This window comes from Abrus precatorius, unplaced genomic scaffold, assembly GCF_003935025.1.
Source record: "Abrus precatorius isolate BTA unplaced genomic scaffold, Abrus_2018 Scaffold5, whole genome shotgun sequence".
NCBI classification, from domain to species: domain Eukaryota; kingdom Viridiplantae; phylum Streptophyta; class Magnoliopsida; order Fabales; family Fabaceae; genus Abrus; species Abrus precatorius.
Genome location: NW_020874395.1, coordinates 13,622,767 through 13,640,230, shown reverse-complemented (window position 1 = coordinate 13,640,230; position 17,464 = coordinate 13,622,767). Strand labels below are relative to the sequence as shown.

The 17,464-nt window shown below is 32.7% G+C and overlaps 1 protein-coding gene and 1 pseudogene across 1 annotated transcript; both read right to left on the bottom strand.

Moving 5' to 3' along the window:
• Positions 1-458: 458 nt before the first annotated feature.
• On the bottom strand, positions 459-4,952 carry LOC113867494 (eukaryotic translation initiation factor 3 subunit J-like). The gene is made up of 7 exons (XM_027502858.1): positions 4,815-4,952; positions 3,945-3,998; positions 2,944-3,068; positions 2,311-2,453; positions 1,307-1,454; positions 1,067-1,226; positions 459-949 (listed from the first exon to the last, which is right to left on the bottom strand). The coding sequence occupies exons 2-7, from the start codon at positions 3,955-3,957 to the stop codon at positions 858-860; spliced, it is 681 nt and encodes a 226-aa protein (XP_027358659.1). The 5' UTR covers positions 3,958-3,998; positions 4,815-4,952; the 3' UTR covers positions 459-857.
• Positions 4,953-6,817: 1,865 nt separating this feature from the next.
• On the bottom strand, positions 6,818-17,224 carry LOC113866730 (annotated as a pseudogene).
• Positions 17,225-17,464: the final 240 nt, after the last annotated feature.

Here is a 17,464-nt window from a genome sequence, read left to right as displayed (position 1 = left end):
ATTTATTCAAATTTAAACAATTCCCAAGATATTATAAATATTTAAATTATCCTTTCCAAATTTAATTTTCCCAGTTTGTTCATAGTATATTTCTAATAATAAATAATTAAATTGATCCCTTAAAGATAAAAGATTGGTTTATAAGAGTTATTATAAAGTGGTCTATGATTCATAAATTTTCCTGTTTGTTAATATCAGCCAAAACGGATAATTTTAAAGATCTAAATATAGCAAGTTTTTCTTAAAAAAATAGTGCTTATTGCATAAAAAAAAAAAATCATATAATAAATATTTTTCTTAATAAAATTTTATTTTTTTAGTCACTTAAAACCATCCCTGATGTATTAATTTATCGCATCCATTTCTCATTGTAGTAGACATCAAGCAAGGCGTATGCATAGTCATTTGGTTCCTTATGAGCAACCAGTGGAAATCCATGCCGTCAACGTCCAACATTAACAAAAAGACTATGTTTGGTTCCTTATGATGCCGTCAACGTCCAACATTAACAAAAAAGACTGACATGTTCCCTTAACAAGAAAAAAGGCGAGTTCTATCCTTACAATCCAAGAACATAGATGTACCCAAGATAAAGGTAATGTTGCTACGTTCATCTTCAAACTTTTCAAGTTATATAAATTATATGGTGAAAAACTAACGTCGAAGTATATAATGGTGGTGACAAAATTGACAATGAGAAAACAAGACACTAATGCACACTCTTATTCAACAAAATACGGGACAGCACTCGTTAAATTTTTGACAAAGGGCATGCCGAAGGGTCTTGTCCCAACTTCCAATGTTGAAAACAGTTGATTCCCGTAAACTGAATCTGAATGGAACAGAACCAAAATTTTTCACATGAAATCATAATCATCCAGAGCATCATATCGATCCGTAATAAAATCTTCATCAGGTTTATCAACATTAAGTTGCTTTTTCTTGCCACCTGCAGACACAACACAACAGAAACCTTGAAAACACAGGAAAAAAAAAAAAAAGAAACGAGAAAAAGTAAACACACAAATTGAAAGCAATAAAGGGTTTTAATCCAAGATCAACTTACCTGTCTTCTTTTTACCAGCATTGGCTTCTTTCTCTGCCTTGATCTTCTCGTTTGCAATGGCAGTTATTGAAGATGCAATATCTTTTGCATCTGCTCCTTTTAGAGAAGTCATCGAAAGTCTCATTACTGCCTTCAGTAAACCAATATAATGATAACTTTTCTGCATTCATCAAAAAGGAAATTAGGATGCCCTTTCAACAAATATTTACGGAAGCAAGAAAGCAGAAGTATTTGACTGACCTCAAAAGGACGAAGCCTATGTGAAATGAGCTCTGCATACTCTAAGAAGTCAGTTTCAGATTTCGGTATAAAAGTATCAAGGTTCTTGTCATCTCGTCCACCACCAAACAATTCCTTAGTGGACTTATAATCTGCTTCCTCAACTAATCTGTGATAGAGTAAATTTAACAAGACATTAGGTTGCTTCATCTAAGTTAGCAATCAGCTTCTTTTAAATGTTGTAGTGAACTTAATTAAAAAAAAGACAATTTTACCAATGACATTACTTAAACATCAAATTTAATAGCATTGAAGAACAGAGAACGAATATGCCAAACCAATCACTCCAAACACCTTGCAAGTCATAAATATGGTGTAGGCTTCTCACAGTATTTTTGGATCATTTACGTTCAGAGGCTTTTGGCAGAAGCAAGGAAGCCAAAAGGTATCAATCCTTAGTCTTGCCTTTGGTTAAATAAAAATGCTTTGACTCACAAAAAGGTCTCAATCCTCAGTCTTGCGCTGGCACATTATTATTTCCTCAGCCTCTCTACGTTGTTCAGCACACAAATTCAGCCATAAAGTCCCATAGGTAAATTTGCATAGAAACTTAGAGCTAAATTTTGTGTTCATAGTTTTGTTGCAGGTTTTGCTTTGTTTCTGCTTTGTGACTGCCTTTCTTTAAAGTTTCATTTTGGGTTAGGATTATTCCTTACCCTCCCTCCTTTACAATCCATTTTTACCTCTAGTGATAGTTCTTTTACTCCAAAAAGAATAAATCAACTCCTCATTATGTGAGTATCATAGCTAGTTAAAGAAACCATTGAAATCATTGCACTTTAACAAAAGCAGTTTTTATGTAGAACTCAAAGAAGACATAGCGTGACAGAGAAATTGTACTTAAACGACACAAAGTATTAACATTTAACAGACCAATTTGTCAAGCAAACAAAACCAAAATGCCATTAAAAAGTACATGAAATCAACTTAACAAGGATAACCAAATTGAATGGAAAACAATATACCTTTGTTGGCGAAGTTTTTCAGCTATAGGGTCCAATGGTTCTTCCTTTACTGGTTCTACTTTCTTTCCCTTCACTTCAGTAGCTTTGTCAGAAGATTTTTTGGGAGCCTTTTCAGTAGTTTTTACAGCAGGTGCTGCAGGTGCCTGACAATATTATGCAAAGGAACAAAAAAATCTGGCCATTTATAACTAAGGAAATACAGCATCATTTCATTAGAAGTAATCATGATCCAAATTTAATTGTACTAGTAAAGTAGTCAATCTTTAAAGTGTATGTTAAACAAATTGCACCATTTTTTAGTTTTATACAAGCTCCCGACCCTCTCCTCTGAAAGAAAATAGATAGATATAACAGGAATAAAAATGTAACTGTAAATAATATCTACTAATTACTGATAAATTATAAATTGTATTGTCGATAACCATAGCAATTTCAATATTTTAGTAATCAAAAAGATATAAAAGATTAATGATAATATTGGTTAAAGTGGCATAGCAGTAGTGATAAGGGAATGCTAATAAGGCAATAAGAAGGTAATTTGCTTGGAATAAGAAATTTCCATCTTTAAAAATTGCACAAGTTACACATAAATGATCAATTCTCTGTTGTTATATCACTTTTAATTGTTCATACCGGAGCAGGCTCATCTTCATCCTCCCATGATTCCTTCACATCATTTTCATCAACATCTTCATCATCCCATTTATTTTTGGATTGATCTTTTGATGTAAGATCAAGGGGAGCAATGTGCTCATCCTCTGCAACAAATATCCATTGCACAAATTAAAGGGATAGAACAGACAGTAGAACAAATACAATATACAGCTTATGATCATGCTGTGTGCTTGAAATCATATAATTTGAGAATTGATTTGTAAATGGAATCTTTTGTTTGGAAAGTTACGAATAGGGATTCATTTTAGTAGGGTACATTTAGAACTTCACTCAGATGGTTGAATTTGAGCAAATATGATTTGATTATGGCCTTCATGTTTGAATTGACAATTTCATTCTTACAAGTTCAGCCATTTTAACTGCTCTAATTCTCTAAGTAAGCTTAACAAAGAAAAATTATTAAAGTAATGAGCTTATTTAATCTTCAATGATTCAAAAATGGAAAAAAAAAATGAATCAAGTGAAATTTATTTTTCTTATAATCATTGCCATTCATACACATTGATTGCTAATCAAATCAAATCAAATCCATTTTTTGATTATTCGAAACATACTCATAACAGATCAACACGTAATTAAACTGTCAATCAAACAACATTATAACTTCTGAGCACCTAACACATTCATTAGCAGGTAGCAGCAACTAATATAGTTTTATCTAGCAATTTGTGATACATACAAATCTCATATCCTAACCCTCCACTGTAAAAAAGTATCTAGAATAAGCAATACAAGGTGAGAAGGGAAAATATTAAAAGTGGATGGATTCTGGAGGTAAAATGAATAAGAATACAAAAGACGAAGACACATTAACAGTTTGAAACTAATGAAAGTGAAAACATTTTACATACATAATTAAAGAATTCAGCCAAAAAAATAATAAATTCCAGCAATAAGATAACATTAAGAAACAACTTAAGTCCATATACAAACAGATAAATGAAGCAGAATCTCATTACCCCAATCATCCATTTCTAGTCCTTTGTCAATAAAACAGAATTACTGCTAACCGACTGCATGAAGAATAAAGTTAGTCAGGACTGAAAAATCAATGATAACAATGAAAGCTCAATGAGGAGTAACAAACTAAATCAGATGGTAGAATGGAATATACATGTAAGCCATGGGGGGTGGGGGGGGGTGGGGTGTTTGAAAAAGAGTGACAAACTAAATCAGCAAATCTGTAGATTCACATCAAAATCAAAAACATTTATATTCCATTCTACCACTGTCAACATGACACTTAACAAGTAAATGCCTCAGTTATAAAAACTAATCAAAATTAATACAAGCATCCGGCATAACTGCAAAAGGTTTTCAAACATTCCAAAATCAGATTTTGAGACTCTAAAATAACCCAATTAATCTTAGAACCCAAAATTTTAAATATTACAAGATTCTATAATGTCAAAGGCACAGAAATGTGAAGTGAACCTATTCTTTCCAATACAGAATCTTCTAATCCTCAAACAAAACACGCAACGGAGTTCTCCACGAATAAAAACAAACACATTCAAGGGATAACACACCCAATCAAAACAATCAAGATTTCCAGCTATTGCAAAGAAGGGAAATTTCAGTATCGAAGTTCAATCAAATACAAAGCACATAAATATTACACCCAAGTAAAAAAAAAAAAAAAAAACTTTTAACCAGCTTAAAAAAACGAAGTTTGAATAACTGATGATGCTTGTCCTAATTTCGGCTCACAAAGTATCCGATCCAAGTCGACAACACTCCCTAATTTCTGAAAATTTATTATTCTAAGAAAACGTAAAACGAGAAATGGAACTGTGTTGCAAAATCAACTAAAGAAGAAGATGCGGTACCGTGAGAGCAACGAGGGGCACACCGTTGATCGGAATTAAGGGTTGGGGCGGTGGAGAGTGAGGTTCCGATTTGAGATATTAGGGCACAATGGATTTGGTTTGTGTATTTGGTTCGGTTGAGGAATATAAACCGCCGTCAAAATAAAACATTTTTATTTTCTTAGAATTTAACTGCATTTCTCCCCTTTTTTTGTACGAGGTAAGTGCTAAGTAGAAGATTAATGATTACGTGTACAATTAAGTGTAAGAAAGAAAATTTTGAACAGTTTTGTTAATTAAAGACTTATTTCAAGTAATTAAAAATATAATATTTATTAAAACTTTTAATATTTTTTATATTTTTATATACTTAATAATATATTTTAAAAAATTTATTACTTTCAACTTTTAGTTTTAAAGAGTAAGATTAACAATTTTTAAAATTCTAGTCATGTCCATTCTAACATTTCAGATTTGTAATAATTTATTATTAGATATTTTTATCTTTAAATCCATCGTACAAACAATTTTTTTTACCGTTGAGTAGTGCATAAGCTGACATAAATTGCTATAACTTAATATATAATTTTTGGTTTAAGTTTCAGTGTTTTGCTATGTAAATTAAAGAATTATACAATTTTTTTGTATGATTTTAATTATTACTTAAAATTTATTAAAAATTATGATTAAATAATTATGAATTTGTAAAGCAAATAATATTTTCTATTATTGATTATTGATAATATATTAACAAAATTATTAGATAAATTTTATAAATGATTTTAATGATGCATAAAATAAAAGCTTAATGTTATTTACTTAAAAAATAAATTATTTATTTGGTATTTGAAAAAAATATTTAATTTTTTTTATTATTTTAATAATAAATAAGATATTTATTAAATATATTTGGTCAAAATTTCATCCTCCTCTGCTGTCCATCTCCCCTCCCTCAAACCCACTTTCGCTTAAAATAAATATATTTGGTCAAAATAATATAACTTTATTCATATTCGGGGTTTCTGTGTTGGGATTTTGAATATTGGGAAGTAAATAAATAAAAGCAGAACGCATAATATAAATTAAAATAAAATCGTTTAACATATTAAAACATCAGCTGTATTAAATTAATTTTAATGAATTAAGATTCTGATAGATGGGTTTCTTAATCTCTTGAACTTTGACAGTTAATTAATTAAGATTCTCACGATTAGATGCACTGTATATCAATGATAGTTAATTAATAACGACAGAAGACTACTTTTTCCTTTAAAAAAATTGTGATAAATTATTCCGATAAATTTATTGAAATAAATTTATTAATTATACACATATTTAAATATTATTGGTTAAAATTTTTTAGATAAACCTTAAAAATTTTTAAGGGTATCACAAAATTTATCTTTTTTTCAAATAGGCCTTAAAAGTTAAAAGGCCGCATATGGCAAATGTAAAATGTTTCTCATATTGAATTGCCTTTGGGATTTTTCAGTGTGAAGATATCTTCAATCTAACAGGATTGCTTAATGGGCTAGGGACAGTGTTAACATTTAATTAGTTTTTGACATTTTCGTTTTAGATGCTTTAGATGAGTTTCCACTCTGCAATGAATACCTTGTGCTTTTTGTTTGTCTTGAGTTTGGACTAAAGCTCCAATGATGAATTAAGCTGGGGATACATAAAACTGTTAATTGAATCGTTCCAATTTCTGAAGATCATCATGTCACAAGAATTCTGTTGAATACTTGTGGCTTGAGCAATAGGAAATATCAAGAGATTCCGTTTGAATTTCAATGAAGCATTGAAACCTGACGGGGATGTCTAGACTAGAGATCAAATATAAAGTTGAGATTGCTATCTAAAACTAGAGAGATCTCAGGAGACAAATTAAAATACGGAACAATGAACATATTCAGAGAAACATACAAACAGCGTCAAATGCTCAAACTAAATGTCTAAAACCAAACTTTGCCCTAAAAACATATATCAATAAGCAATAGGATGACTAAATTTTAAGTGATGGCACACCACAAGAGAAGTTATATTTGGCAGTCTTAGGTTCCCCCTGCCTTAATGCCAAAAACCTTGAATCCTCGTTCATATCACCATTCAATGTCTGCATTGCTGGAGAAGGAAGAAATGAGAAAAATGAAGAAATTATGTGCCCAGTTCCTCATATGTGATTAAAAATCCATACGCTGTTGCCGTTGCACAATTTGTCTCTCAAACTTGCAAGTCCATAAATCTATGCCTTTTCAGCAACTGATGCTTTTGTGATTCTGAGGTATCAAGATTATCGTCTAATTTTCTCTTTCTATGAGGATCAATGAATTGAATATCCTCCATGACACATTCCTGTTTGCATACACGAATTCCGCATTTTATATTACCTGAAATCCCGCTTTGGTCCAGAAGACTTATCTCTGCGTGGTTCCATTCGTTGTCTAAAAGATTAAAACACATCCATGGCATATGAAAGAGATATGTATGAACTTGGTTACTAAATGAAATTCGAGGAAAGTATAAAGGTTGTCTAATGCCATTGACCATTAGAACAAATTCAGGCCTCCTATTTCTCCCTGGGTCAAGTTCCACAAGACAGAAAACTAATTGAGGGATCTTGTTACGAAACCAGAAAGATATCGATGTTCCCATGCTTCGGTGCTCAAACCATTCTGGAATCTCTGATCCTGGCAAACGAAATTCAGTTTCCATGCTTGGGTAATCTGGGTTATCTGATCCTGGAAAAATAGAATTAGTCTCTCTGGCCACATGCAGTTCCTGTTAATCATAAATAATTCATAAGTTTAGCAGAGTGGTATGCAGAATATCAAACATCAAGTCTAATGGACCAAAGCAAGACAAAACCTGGTTCAGTAACTTGCTTCTGCACGAGGGAGTCATGGATGTGCATCCAATTGCACTGAATATTTTTAAGTTCGGTGGAATCGCTTCAATTTCTTGAAGAAGTTTGCAATTGTTAAGATAAAGCTCGTTTAAAAAGCAACATTCTTTGATGCACTCAGGAATGATTACGAAATCATTTTCTGGCAGGAATAATGACCTCACATTAGCAAACCACGTGTTAACTACAAGAAAAAATTCATCTGTTAGTTTGCATCTTTGCATCCACAGTGTTCGTACGTTTGAAGAGCTAACTTTTTCTTCCTCCTCATCTTCTTTGTTATGCACTACGCACCCTTCGATTCCCGTGATTGAAATCTCAGTCAGTTCTGGCATCGTGACAATGTCCCAACGGAGAATGGGAGCAACAACATGGCAGGTGCAGTTTTCATATGAATACACGTCTAACCTTTCAAGCCGAGTAAGATTTATAAATGAATGTGGGAATCTTTTTATGCAAGGATCAGTCAACCGCAATGTTGTAATATGTTCCATCTTTCCTGATATTTCGGGAAAGCTCTCAAGGCTGCGACAATCTGAAAGATCGAGGGTTTCAAGTGAGGTTAACTTCAGTGAAGGGAAACACCTAAGACTATTGCATCCGTAGGAACTCAAGTATTTAAGCTTATTTAGTAATCCAACCGAGTCGTGAATCCTACATAAATTGCTACAACACTCAAACGACAACTTCTCTAAATTTTGGAGACCAGATACATCAGGTATCTCCGTTAAATATTCACATTTGTCGAAATTCAAACTTGACAAAGTCTTAAACACCTGCAACAAACACAAAGGAAAAAGGAAGCAAATCAATTAACTAAAATTTAATTCATTAAAAGAATATAACACATCAAGAACCGAAAGAATAAGTAAAAATACAAGTATAAGGAATTGAACTCAAACACTTACCTTTTTCAATAATAAGCCACTCAACCCGATTGATGAAATGCGACTCCTGCCCAAGTTACATATAGCAAGTTTGTTGGGACAAAAATCAGATGGTAAATGCTGTGAAGGATATTTCTGCCATTCCAAAACTCTCAAACTATTTGGAAGATGATTGCATTGCGAAAAACAACCATTCTTTACAATAAGAGTTTTCAGACTTTTCATCTTCTTCAAGCCATCTCCATCCCATTTTACTTCTTCTTCAGAAATAGGAAATTCTAGAAATATGATTTCAATTTTATTGGATCCCTACAAACATCATAGATAAAATAATTAATAAATGAATAAATAATAAAATACAAATAGACCAAAATTACATCTGTGTTTGTGTGTATTATTCAGTCACTATTATTTTCACATTTAATTTATTTATTATGATACAAGATTGATTTCATAAAACAGATCACATTGCTCTGAAGGATTTTTTTTAGTTCCTTATTGCCATTCTTCCGTGTCTTCCAAGAATTATGAAAGTGAATTTAAAAAATCAAGAAATATGTAATCTTTTAAAACAACATTTTTCTGTTTGCTCATGCATGGGATGTTTCCTCTGGTATACGTATACATGCAAGACTTTAGCAAACATAATTAAGTAGAGAAATTTTCTAGTTATAAAGAGAATTAGTAACAATTATGACGTGAGAAAACAATAGCTGAAAGAAATAAATCAAAGTTCAATATGAAAAACCAAATCATATATATTTGTCTTGTTCACCTTATCTTGCTCTAGAACTTGAACCACCTCTTTGTGGAACCATAATCTACTACGTTTTCCAGGCTCTTTAGACGATTCTTGTCGAACAATTTCCTTACCCATATCCTCTATCAAGTCATGCAATGTCACATATCCACTAATTTTTATGAGAGATTTGTCAACCAAAACTTGAATATGATGTTCCACACAGTAACCATGATGAGCATGGAGTATGTCTTTGACCTCTACCAAGTTATATCCTTTGAAGCAACAAGCAATGTCGAGAAAAACATTCTTTTCTTCTTCCTCCAAAGCATCAAAACTTAATTTAAGTGTCTCTAGGATTTTATTATTTGGAATTCTTTCATATCGATTTATAGCAGATTCGCATGCGTTTATGCTTTTTCCATACAAGCTGGAACCTATTACTTCCAAAGCCAATGGAAGGCCCGAAGCATAAAGTACTGCTCTATTCAAGACATTCACGTAAGTTGGATCAACATTTTCCGACCTAAAAGCTTTCCAACTAAGCAATTTAAGAGCATCTTCTTCGTTCATGACCTTCACCTCGTATGTTCTTTTAACACCGTGACTTTCTAACAGTTGTTTGTCCCTAGTTGTGACGATGACTCTGCTACCAGGACCAAACCATTCAGGTCTTCCCACAATTGCATGTAATTGCTCTTGCTTGTCAACATCGTCCAAAATCAATAGAGCCTTCTTTCGCCGCAGCCTCTGTTGTATCATTGACATTCCTTGTTTGATACTTGTTAACTCAATTTTCTTCTCTCCAACCGTTTCACAAAGAAGGATTCTTTGGAGATGCTGTAACCCATGTTTGTTAGAATTTTCTCTCACGTTTTCAAGAAAACATAAACCATCAAAACGGTCACCAATTGAATTATAAACAGCTAGAGCAAGTGTCGTTTTACCAACTCCGCCAATTCCATGGATCCCTACCATGTGGACTCCATCATCAGACCCCACATCAAGTAGTGAATTCACTTTTTCCACTGGGGCCTGCAGTCCCACTGGGTAATCAGCAATAGGTAAAGGAACACGATTAATCGTTCTAGATACCTCTTCAACTATCTTCCCAATAAACTCGTGTTCATATCCATCCCTACACAAAGAAAAGTTTGTGAAGTAATTTATACTTCATTACTACAGTTCAAATTGTGAAAATTACCCAAATGAAAACTACATAAACAAAATATTAGATGGTACCCATGTTTGTAATGGCAGCCAGACAAGTTAGCTGTTTGATTAAGAGCCATCTTCCATTTCTTCAACCTCTCCATGTTACCCTTCAACTTTTCCTTGTTTTTCTTGAACCTTGCTTCATGCTTAGCCAATGCTTCACCATGAGTTCCAATCTGCTTTCGCACGTGAGAAGGGTCAACTTTATAGAAAACCAGTAAAACCAATCGACCCTTTGCCTTAATGCAATCAGTGATGGTGACAAGTTCGTCTAAGCAAAAAGAAGAAGAAGCATAGTTGGCAGAGAAGACAGGGATGGCAATCCTGGACTCTTTAATGGCCTCCACAAGCGATGGTCTAATTTGGTCCCCTCCGCGAAGCTCTTCATCATCAATGAATGTACGAATTCCTTTGTCACACAAAGCTTTGTAGAGATTACCAATAAAACCATAACGAGTATCACAGCCTCTGAAGCTGAGAAACACGTCGTAGGTGAACGCATAGCTGAAGGAAGAGGAGGATGAACCGAGGGACAGTGGCTGATTCATACCTAGAAAATCTTAGTTTGAGTGTGGATGCAATTTTTGGGTCTTTAAAATCAAAGGTATAGAGTTGAAGACTATCAAACTGGGTCTAGCAGAGCGCAAAAATTTCCACGAAGATTAGTATATATACGAGTTTTGGAAGCAATGGCAATTCTATATTTTATATCTTCTTGTAACATACCTTCGAAGAGATTGCCTTTTTTAATTCGCTGAGTACATTCTATATACTGTTACTTTTGAATCTTCTTTATGTAACATACCTATGAAATATTGTTTTTAAGGTTTGAATCAAGATTGGGTGTTCATTGACTGACTCTTCATGATATTGTATTCATGCCCAAGCAACAATCCAATTGACACATTCAGTATAGTACAACCCGAAAAACACAAATAGTTTATAACCAAATAGATATGAGAAATTAAAATAACCAATTCACTGTTGATCATGTCATTTATCATCCCCCTGCTACTTTTTTCGGTCAAAATTTGTACAATTAAATAACATTAGATTTTGAAAAAAATGAAATAATATGTTGCGTTTCCAAGTGAAATAGGGGTTCGTAGTCGGCCCACGGATTAATAGGTAATAAACACATGAAATCAACAGTGAAATAATAAACTTTTTTAAATAGGTAATATGATAAATTTGTCAAACCTATATAGAAATTAACATATAAAATAAAATAATTTTTTCGAATAGGTAATATAGCAAATTTGTCAAAATTTGATAAGAGTAAATAATAATAATAATAAGGTTATCAAAACAACTGAGGCCAAGTTACACATGAATAATTCATAATTATAGCCAAGTTACACATGAATAATTCATAATTATAGCACTTATAACACATTATTTTAAAATAAATTCATTTTAACCGCTCTCTCAATTGTCATGATTAAAAGTTTACAAATTTACACTATTAAATAAAAATATCATTCTAATCTCAAATGCTGTGATAAAATATGTACATATAAAAATTAAATAATAATAGTTTTTTAAAGCATAAAAAAAGTAAATATTAATATAAAAATATAAGAGTTATTCAGGAGAAAATTAGAGTTCATAATGACCCCATTTCGTTGATAGTCTTCTACTTCCTGGGATGATCTCTCGGAGTAACAGGTAACCTTTTCTGTACATATATATCATGTTGCAGTTAATCTCAACGGTAGTTTTATTCCGTTAATATATACCATTTCTACAACTGAAACATACCAATAATTAATTTTTCTTATATCTTTAAGTTGTGAGCGTATTTTATAAATTAAAAAAAAATTAACGAGTAACACCTTTTTTTTTTATTTGAACATTCTCCTCAACTTTAAAAATTCCCCAAAGACTATGCATGTAAAAGGAAAAAATAAATAGGCTATAAACGGGCTTTTCAAAATCTAAACAAAAAATAAATAAAAGTAAGAAGTGTACGTCCAATAAAAAGTGGATTTTGTTGCAGCTGCCGCTGGATTGAATAAGAAACAAGACAATTACTTTTGACAGTGCCACTCATCTGCGTTGACACCAAAGACCTTCAATCCTCATTCATCTTATTCATCTTATCATCTAATGGCAGCATCTCTGCAGCAGGAAAAATAAAACACCACATGCCCACTTCTTCACATTTGACATAATACTCGTAGGTTGTTCCTCCCGCACAATTTGTGTCTCAGAAACTTCCAAGTCCACGAACCTATTCTTTTTCAACAACTGATGGCTTTGCGATTCTAAGCAATCAAGATCATCATCGAATTTTCTCTTTCTCTGAGAGTTGGTGAAATAAAAATCCTCCATGATACATTCCTGTTTGCATACATGAATTCCTCCTTCTATAAGGACTGCAGTTAGGACTTCAACACCAAAATCACATTTAACCTCTGCATGTTTCCATTCATTTTCTGGAACTGTTTCGTTATGATATCCAGGTGCCCCCTTTCTCAGATGAAAAAGATATGTATGATCTGTTTCAATCACAATACTTGCAAGATTTTGTTTAATGCCATTGATGATCAGGTAGAAATTATGCGGCTCATTTTCTAACGAGGGATCGAGCACCGCAAGACATAGAACTAATTCAGGGAGCTTGTTACGAAACCGGAAAGATATTGATGTTCCCATGCTTTGATGCTCAAACCATTCTGGAATCTCTGTTGCTGGCAAAAAAAACTCCGTGTTTCCAGCCTCATGCAGTTCCTGTTAGTCATAAATATTGTGTAAGCTTAGCAGCATTTGAGTGTAGAATATATCTATCAAACAGCATGCTAAATGCATAAAAACAGGACAAAACCTGATTCAGTAACATTCTTCTACATCGGTGAGTCATGGATGTGCATCCAAGTGCGCTGAACAAACACAAGTTTGGTGGAATCCCTCTAATTTCTCGAAGTTCTTCACATTTGTCAAGTATAATCTTCTCTAAATAGCGACATTCTTTGATGCATTCAGGAATGATTCTGAAATGATTTTCTGGCAAGATTAATGCCTTCACATTAGCAAACCAGGTGGAAACTACTAGAAAAAATTCATCTTTTAGTTCGCATTTTTCGAGATGAACACTTTGTACATTTGAAAAGCTCGTGTTTTCTTCTTCCTCATCTTCTTTAGGCAATAAACACAGTTCTGTTCCTGCAATTGAAATATCTGTCAGTTCTGGCATCGTGACAATGTTCCAATTAAGAATGGAAGTACCGTTGCTGGTCCATTCACTTGTATGCATTTGTAATCTTCGAAGCCCAGTGAGATTTGGAAATGAACTTGGGAATCTTTTTATTGGAGTTTCAAACAATGTCAATTCTTTCATATTTTCCATGTTTCCTAGCACATCTGGAAAACTCTTGAGGCTAGTACACCATGAAAGATTGAGTGTTTCAAGTGAGTTCAGCATGATTGGTGGAAAACTCCTTAGATCAAAACATCCAAAAGCACTCAAGGATTTAAGATTATTCAGTAACCCAACCGAATTGTGAATTGTGGATAAATTCAAACACCAAGCAAACGACAATTTTTCTAAATTTTGGAGACTTGATACATCAGGTATCTGTTTTAAATAATTACAATCGTCAAAATTCAAACTTGTCAAAGTCATAAACTCCTGCAACAAAATCAAAGGAAACAAGAAGCAAATCAATAAACTAAAGGTTAATTCATTAAAAGAATATAAGACCGAATTAATAATTTAAAATTGCACTTATTAACGAATAAGGAAATTAACTCAATACACTTGCCTTTCTCAATAATAAGCCAGTCAAATCAAGTGATGAAAAGCAACTATTGGGTAACTTGCATATAGCAAGTTTCTCTGGCTGAAAATCAGATGGTAAATCCTCTGAAGGATATTTATGCCATTCCAATACCCTTAAACTATTTGGAAGATGATTGGGGCCTTGAGAAAAACAACCATTCTTGATAATAAGAGTTTTTAGACTTTGCATCTTCTTGAAGGCATCTCCATCCCATTTTACTTCTTCATTTCCAGAAAAGGGAAATTCTAGAAATATGATTTCAATTTTATTGGATCCCTTAAAACATAAACAAAAAAATAAAAATAAATCAACTGCAATCATAACATAGCATTTCAAGAGAGTACCAGAAACTCACTTTGCAAGTACACTTCCTTTAACACACATAGTTATGGATTAAATTTTCCCAAAATAGTATTAAAACAATATTTTATTATTAAGTGCATGAGTTATTTTATGATTGTTTTGCTTAAAATAATAGCGTTTTAATCTTATTATTTTATTTGCAACCAATCGACTTTCATAATTGGATTACTATTTAGCTAAATTTTAAATACATATTATTGATTCATGAAAATATTTAAGTTTAATTTATTTTCTTAAATTTATATAAATAACTAACATTAGTCAGCATATAATGAATTATTTTTCCACTCTTTGTTTACGTTATTATTTCTAAGAGATAGTCAAAGAAAACATAATATAAGATAGACAACGAGTTAAAATTTATACTTTGAAATTGAAAGTTTATCCTTATTTACACATGTTAAACTATATTTATCTTGATTTGGAAGAAAAATTCTCAAAACACAGTGATGATGATTATCCTAGTTAATTTCTTAGGCAAAACGCTGTTCTCGATGGTCACTGTTTCTATTACTACTAGGCATCTTTTCATTAGCAAATTGTTAATGCTTAACTTGATTGCTATATACGTTATTAGTAAATTATTTTATTCGCTGATTGTGAGAGCTATGAATATCATACTTTTAGAAATTGAAATTGAACATTTATTTTTTCATGAATAAATAGTTTATCTCATATGTATATGAAGCGAAAAATAAAAACAATTATGTGTGAGCAAATAATAGTTTAAAGGAATAAATTAAGATTCAAGATATAAACCAAACAATCTACATATGTATTGCTCACCTTACAGTGCTTTAAAATATGAACAATATCTTCATGAAACCATACTCTACTGCGTTTTTCGGGCTTTATCGGTGATTCTTGACGAACAATTTCCCTACCCATATCTTCTATTAAGTCATGTAGATGTAGTGTCATGTCATCATACCCAAATTTATTACTAATCTTAATGAGAGATTTATCTACCAAAACTTGAATATGATGAGTCAGGTTATAACCGTGATGAGCTTGAAGGATATCTTTTACCTCTGCCAAGTCATATCCCTTGAAGCAACAAGCAACATCAAGAAAAACTCTCTTTTCTTCTTCCTCCAAGGGATCAAAGCTTATTTTAAGTATCTCTAGGATTTTGTGATTAGGAATTCTTTCATATTGATTTATAGCAGAATCCCATGCTTCTATACTTTTTCCACACAAATTAGAACCTATTACTTCCAAAGCCAATGGAAGTCCAGAAGCATAAGTTACTACACGATTCAAGATATCCACATACCTTGTATCAACATTTTCTGATTTAAATGCTTTCCAACTAAGCAATCGAAGAGCATCTTCCTTGTTCAAAGCCTTCACCTCATATGTTGTTTTAACATCATGGCTTGCTAACAACTGTTGGTCCCTAGTTGTGATGATAACTCTGCTGCCAGGACCAAACCATTCAGGTCTTCCCATAATTGCTTGTAATTGCTCTTGCTTGTCAACATCATCCAAAATCAATAGAACCTTCTTTCGCCGCAGCCTCTGTTGTATCATTGACATTCCTTGTTTGATACTTGTTAACTTTATTTTTTTCACTCCAACTATTTCACAAAGAAGGATGCTTTGGACATGTTGTAATCCATGTTTCTCTGAATTTTCTCTCACGTTTTCAAGAAAACATAAACCCTCAAAACGGTCAGCAATTGAGTTATAAACTGCTAGAGCAAGTGTTGTTTTACCAACTCCACCAATTCCATGGATCCCTACCATGTGCACTCCATCATCAGACCCAACATCTAGAAGCGAATTCAGTGTCAACACTTGGGATTCCAATCCAACTGGGTAATCAGCAACATGTAAAGGAACACGATTAATCTTTCTAGACACCTCTTCAACGATCTTTGCAATAACCTCGTGCTCATATCCATCCCTACACAATAAGAAAAGTTTGTATCATGTGACACAAATGCATCATGTCGATGCTTATTCTTTGTTACAATTCAAATTGAAAAAATTAGGCAAATGAAAACTAAAACTGAAACCAACCCATGTTTGTAATGACTTCCGGATAAGTTAGCTGTTTGATTAAGGGCTATCTTCCATTTCTTCAACCTCTCCGTGTTACCCTTCAACTTTTCCTTGTTTTTCTTGAACCTCGCTTCATGCTTAGCCAATGCTTCGCCGTAAGACCCAATCTGATGTCGTACGTGAGAAGGGTCAACGTTGTAGAAAACCGGCAAAACCAATCGACCCTTCTCCTTAATACAGTCTATGATGGTGACAAGTTCGTCTAGGCAAAAAGAAGAAGAAGCATAGTTCACAGAGAAGATGGGGATCGCAATTCTGGATTCCTGAATGGCATTGACAAGTGATGGTGTAATTTCATCCCCTCCACGAATCTCTTCATCATCAATGAATGTATGAATTCCTTTGTCACATAGAGCTTTGTAAAGATTACCGGTAAAACCATAACGAGTATCAGAACCTCTGAAGCTGAGAAACACATCATAGGTGAATGCATAGCTGAAGATAGAGAAAGGTGAAGACCCATCCATAGTAATTGAGAAGAAAGGTTAGGGAGAGTTTGGAATATGGTGAGAGTGTTTGGGTCGTCTGAAATTGCAAACAATAATGGAGGACTTTACATCGTACCAAAGACCAAGAGTGAATTTTCCATGCAATATTTAATATTTTAAATAAAAAATAAGTTTACCATCTTAAAATTTAATATTTTAAAACAATTTAGAAGTAAATATTATAATTATTAATAAAAAATGTTTATATTCTATTAAACAAAATAA